Source organism: Apteryx rowi, unplaced genomic scaffold (genome assembly GCF_003343035.1).
Source record: "Apteryx rowi isolate R43461 unplaced genomic scaffold, aptRow1 scaffold_570, whole genome shotgun sequence".
Classification (NCBI taxonomy): Eukaryota; Metazoa; Chordata; class Aves; order Apterygiformes; family Apterygidae; genus Apteryx; species Apteryx rowi.
Window position 1 is genome coordinate 313,979 of NW_020450839.1, and position 5,576 is coordinate 319,554.

At 69.8% G+C, this 5,576-nt stretch overlaps 1 protein-coding gene across 1 annotated transcript; it reads left to right on the plus strand.

Moving 5' to 3' along the window:
- Positions 1 to 75: 75 nt before the first annotated feature.
- On the plus strand, positions 76 to 5,576 carry PLPP2 (phospholipid phosphatase 2). The gene is made up of 6 exons (XM_026082298.1): positions 76 to 282; positions 3,134 to 3,285; positions 3,568 to 3,845; positions 4,019 to 4,076; positions 4,191 to 4,367; positions 4,508 to 5,576. Exons 1-6 carry the CDS (start codon positions 231 to 233, stop codon positions 4,643 to 4,645), a joined length of 855 nt encoding a protein of 284 aa, XP_025938083.1. The 5' UTR covers positions 76 to 230; the 3' UTR covers positions 4,646 to 5,576.

Genomic DNA, 5,576 nt, shown 5'->3' on the forward strand with positions numbered 1-5,576 from the left:
ACTTTACCTCCCGGCCTGGCCCGCGCCGCTCCGCTCCGCTCCGGGCCATGTGAGCCGCGGGGCCGGGCCGCGGGGCCGCCATCGAACCGGCACCGGCACCGCCTCGGCCACCGGCACCGCCTCGGCCACCGGCTCCGCTCCGGCGCCGCTCCGGCGCCCCCGACTCCGCCTCAGCCGCCGGCTCGGTTCCAGCACCCCCAGCTCCGGCTCGGCTCCGGCTCGGCTCCGGCATGGAGCGCAGGAAGGTCTTCGTGGTGCTCGATGTCCTCTGCGTGGTGGTCGGTAAGGGCCCGGTCTGGCCCGGCCTGGCCCGGCTCGGTGCCAGCTGGTGGCTCCCCCACCCCGGACCCTCCTCGCCCTGAGCTGGGGCTCGGTACCGGCCCCGTCCCAGCCGTGCACGGCCCCTGTGCCTCCCGTCCCAGCTCTGCACCCCCCCACTGCTGCTCCAGCTGTGTGTGACCCCCGTGCCCCGTCCCAGCTGTGCACCCCCCAGCCCTTGCTTCAGCTGTGCGCCCTGTCCCCATTCTAGCGGTGCATGATCCCCGTGTCCCCTGCTCCAGCTGTGCACCCCCCCCACTGCTGCTCCAGCTGTGCGTGACCCCTGTGCCCCCTGTCCCAGCTATGCGTCACCCCAGCGCCCCTGTCCCAGCCGTGCCCCGCTCACAGCTCCTGCCTTGATGCCAGTGCTGTGCCCTGGGCCACGTCCCCATCCCTGTGCTCGCTGGGTGCCCCATGGGGCAGCGACCCCCAGGCTGGGGGAGGCCGCCCAGTGTGACAGGCTTGGGAGGGCAGTGATGGTGTTTGGGGTGGTCCCGCAGCCCCGGGGGCTGGGAGCGCACCCCGAGCACCTGCCCCAGGCACCTGGGCCGCTGTTGGCACTAGCCTTTGTCCCCGGGGAGTCAGCGCGGCAGAGCAGCGCAGGGCTTCGTGGCTCAACACGGAAGCTATCGGCCTCGCCTGTGCTGCTTTGCCCTCCCGGGAACGGCACGTTAAGGCGCAGCAGGCTGGTGGCCTGGGGCTGGCCGGCGGGGCCATGGCAGGAGCCTCAGGGTCCCTGCAGCACCCGGCGGCTGCCAGAGCCCAGAGCGGTGTCCTCACAGCCGGCCGGGGGAAACTGAGGCACGGGAGGCCATGGCTCACACCGGGGCTGTGGTGGCTGCGTGGGGCACCAGGGTCCTGGCGAACCGGGTGCCCATGGTGGTGCTCGCCAGGGCCATGTGCTGGGGGGGCAAACGGGGCTGGAGCTGGGGGGGCTGGTGGAGCCGGGTGCGAGGGGGGTGCCCAGATCTGGAGCCGGAGCAGGGGCTGCTCCAGCCCGGTCGCCTGGGGCCACGGCTCCGGGAGCCCCGGTGTTGCGGCGGGGCCAGGCGAGCGGTGGGGACGTGCCCAGTGCCGCCAGTTGCAGCCCAGCCCCGGCGCGGGGTGCCGCGGCACGGCCGGGGGCAGAGCCGGGGACCGTTCGGCCCCACGAAGCCAAAGCTGTGCAGCCTGCCCGCTTGTTTTCAAGTCGGAGGGGACCTTTCCTGCCTGAGGCTGCCCGTTTCTCCGGCCTGCCTCTCCCTCCCTGGGAGGCCGGAGCGGGGCTGTGGGGCACAGCCGGGGCCGGTCCCGCTGGGCATGACGGGAGCATCCCTGGCGCATCCCAGTGGCGGCAGCCCCCGTGCTCCAGCCGCCGCAGCCGGGCTGGGGCTCCGGCTGGGGCTCCGGCTGGGGCTCCGGCTGGGGCCGGGCTCCCCTTGTCCCGGCGACAGCCCGTGCGCGGCACCGGGGTGCCGCCAGCTCCCTCCCTGCCTCCCTCACCCTGCTGCGTTCTCCAGGCAGCCGTTCCCCCACCACCACCCAGGGCAGGAAGACGCCCGTTTCCAAAATAGACGCTCACAAGCGCCTAATTAGGATGGCCTAAAAATAAAGGCCCAGGTCGTAATTTCAGCCTGAGCCTCCTGAGCCGGGGAATTGCTTTCTTGGGCTCTCTAAGCACCGGTGGAGAAAGGCAGGTTCCTGTTTTTGTTTGGGTCTCTATTCTCTCTTCTGCGTGGGTGTCTTTTATTTTTAGGGGAGCTTTTTTGGAAGATGAAATTATCCAGAATGAGAATGGGTGTCTAATTTGAGCAGCAAATAATGTTTGAAGTATAGAGCACTTTCTAAAAACGAGCCCCTGCCCTGCGCGGGTCACCTGGCTCCTCTCGTGCCGGGGAGCCGGGAGGAGTTGAGGCCTGTTCCTCCGAGCTTTCTCGTAGCTCTGTTTTTGGCCGCTTTTGCGTCTGCTGGGGGGAGCACGGAGCGGGTGGATTCGGAGGCGTGGAAACAGCGGGGTGAGGCTCTGCGATAATTTTTCCCCTGTGCTTTGGTGAGAGCAGGAGCAGCAGCTCCGGGGCGTGAAGGACCCGATCGGTGCTGCGCTGGGGCCGGGGCTGGGGGCAGGAGGGGGCCCGCTGGGGACGGAGGCGCAGGTTGGCCCAGGAGATGGTTAACCAAGGGCAGGCGGAAATCACTTCCCAGCGGCGGAACCGGGAAGGAGTCCCTGCTTAAGGTGGACTGCGGGACACTCCTGAGAGTGGCTCTGCCCACGCCAGTGTCCCGCCGGCCCTGTGCCGCCGCGCCAGGCTGGAGGGGCCGTTCCCCCGCCTGCCCCGCTTGCTGCGGCAGCTGCTCCAGCCCTCGGCTTCTCCTGGAGCCGTGCCCCGCTCCGGCAGCACGGAGCGGAGGGAGCATCGCCGTGGCTGGGGCCGGGTGGCAGTGTGGCTCCGTGCAGCCGAGGCCATGGTGCGCAAGCTGCATGGGCAGGAAAAGCCCTTCGCCCCTTCCCGCCGGGCAAGGGCTTCTCGACGCCCCGGCTGGGCTCAGCACCTCCCGGGCAGAGGAACGTCCTGGCCTGTGCTGGCCAGCCGGTGTCGGCACCCTCTGGGGCCGCAGGGGCCCTCTGTGGCCATCTCGCATGGTATCTGGCCGCCGCAGGCAGCTGCTGGCGCCCGATAGCGCCCTGCTAATCGGTGGTGTGCTGGAGCGGCAGTGCTCCTGCCCCGGGCGCGGGCGGCGCAGGACAGCGTCGCCCGGGGCATCCCGCTCCGGGGGGACGGGACGGGCGCCGCGCAGTGCCGCGTGCCCCAGCGCTGCCCCCCCCTCTGCCTTGCAGCCTCTCTGCCCTTCGTCATCCTCACGCTGGTCAACTCCCCGTACAAGCGGGGCTTCTACTGCAACGACGACTCCATCCGCTACCCCTACAAGGCAGACACCATCACCCACGGCCTCATGGCCGGCGTCACCATCACCTGCACCGTTGTCATTGTAAGGAAGCCCCGTGTGCCCCCCGTGTCCCCCCGCAGCCGGGGCTGGCGTCCCAGCTGGCAGCGTTCCCGGGCTCAGCCCGGCTCCCCAGCCCCGGCGGGGCCCCGCGGACGAGCTCTGCCCCGTCCAGGGCTCCCTCCCAGCCAGTGGGACACCCTGCCCTGGGGCTGCTCTGGGCGCGGGGAGCTCCCGTGCCGCTGACCCGAGTGCTGGAGCATCCCGGGGGTCTGGGAGCCACGCGCCAGGCCCGAGACCCTCACCCCTCGCCCTTTGGCCCCACAGATCTCGGCAGGGGAGGCTTATCTGGTCTACACGGAGCGTCTCTACTCCAAGTCGGAGTTCAACAACTACCTGGCCGCCCTCTACAAGGTGGTGGGGACTTTCCTCTTCGGGGGGGCCATCAGCCAGTCCCTGACCGACCTGGCCAAGTACATGATCGGCCGCCTCCGGCCGAACTTCCTGGCTGTCTGCAATCCCGACTGGTCCAAGGTGAACTGCTCCGTCTACGTGCAGCTGGAGAACATCTGCCAGGGGGAGAACAGGAACGTCACCGAGTCCAGGCGAGCTGCGGAGCCCAGCGGCTCCCTGGTGTGCCGCGGCGGGAGGTCGGGGCAGCCAGGCGCCCGGGCCGGGGGCTCTGCCCATGGAGCCGGGAACGGGGGGCCGTGGGAGCGGGGGGGGCCAGCGGGGCGCTGCCGGGTCCCTCCTGGCCTGACACCTCCTTTCCCTCCAGACTGTCCTTCTACTCCGGGCACTCCTCCTTCGGCATGTACTGCATGGTGTTCCTGGCGGTAAGTGCCGCCGGAGGTGGCGCGGGGCAGCGCTGGGAATCCCGTCCCGTCCCATCCGGGCAGGGCAGCCTGGCCCCTCGCGGCGCCGCTGACGGCTCTGCCCTCCCTGCCCAGCTCTACGTGCAAGCCCGCCTGGTGTGGAAGTGGGCCCGCCTGCTGCGCCCCACCATCCAGTTCTTCCTCATCGCCTTCGCCATCTACGTGGGCTACACCCGCGTCTCCGACTACAAGCACCACTGGAGCGACGTGCTGGCAGGGCTGCTCCAAGGGGCCCTCATCGCCGTCCTCACTGTGAGCGTTCCCGGGCGCGCGCCGGCGCTCGGGTCTGCGCGGGGCCGGCTCACCCCACCGCACGGTGGCTTCGCCCGCGGGGCCGGCCGGGAGGGTGCTGGCTGGCCGCGGCCTGAAGGCTCCCCAACTCTCTTTTCCAGGTCCGCTACGTCTCCGACTTCTTCAAGCGCCGCCCCGCGCTGCAGTGCGAGGAGAAGGATGCGGAGCGCAAGCCCAGCCTGCCCCTGACCATGAGCGACCCCGACCGCAATCACTACAGCTACCGGAGCGCCCCGTGAGCCGCACGCGGACGGACGCCCGCGGGGGGACGGACGCCCGTGGGGACGTGCGGCCGGGCTGCGGCTCCCGGCACCGTCCCGCGGCAGCGCGGCTTCGTGCCACCTCCGCGGCTGCTGCACCCCTCGCTCCACTGGCGTCCGTGGGCACCTGGCCCCTCTCCCGGCATCCCGGGGCACGCTCCCCGTGCTGGCGCGGCGCTGGCAGGGAGCGCCCGGTCCCCAGATCCGGAGGAGCCCGTTCCCCGCCTGCGCCCCGCCGTGGGGCCGGGCAGGGGGCGCGAGGCACGCGGGGGGTTTCCTGGGCTGGCAACGTGCGCCGAGCCGCGAGCAGACCCCTCGGGGAGGCTGAGGCTGGCGGAGCCGAGCGTGTGTCCTTGTCAAGCTGTGCAGCCTCGTGAGCACAAATCCTTCCCAGCGCAAGGGGAGGAGGGCAGCTGCTGGGCTAGCGAGACTTTTTTGGAAAGGATTAAAGCAATCCAGAGCTCTTCTCCACTCTCCAATTGCCTTTAAAAGCGCTGCCGGCCGCCAGCAGCCGCTGGAGCACGGGGTGCGCGGGGCGGGCTGGCTGCCGCGGCACCCAATGCCGCAGGGCTGCAGTGGCTGCCTCTCGCCCCGCGGGTGCCGGGCTGCAGGGACGCTCGCCAGCTGCCGGGCTCTCCTGCAGCTTCAGCCCTTCCTTCGAGGGGTGCAGGGGGTGGGCAGGGGCGAGGGGCAACGTCTTCTGTGGTAAGGGAAGGTCAATGGGGACGCAGAGTTGGACGCACCACTCTGAACTCCTTAGGAAGGTGGGAAAGGGGCCCTTCGCGGTCCCATCTCCCATGTGCAGCTGCTCGGGCGCTGGAGAGCTGTGGGCCTCTTCTTAAACTACGTGCATTTTCATAATGATGTGTTTTTATAAAAATGTTTTTTAAATTAGATCATCCTTAAAGAA

What these genes read in the sequence shown, in the direction of transcription:
- PLPP2 (XM_026082298.1), top strand. Translation starts at nt 231, where the DNA reads ATGGAGCGCAGGAAGGTCTTCGTGGTGCTCGATGTCCTCTGCGTGGTG. An exon ending in AGGAACGTCACCGAGTCCAG is followed by an intron (nt 3,846 to 4,018) that starts GCGAGCTGCGGA and finishes CTTTCCCTCCAG; the next exon opens with ACTGTCCTTCTACTCCGGGC. An exon ending in CCCTCATCGCCGTCCTCACT is followed by an intron (nt 4,368 to 4,507) that starts GTGAGCGTTCCC and finishes TCTCTTTTCCAG; the next exon opens with GTCCGCTACGTCTCCGACTT.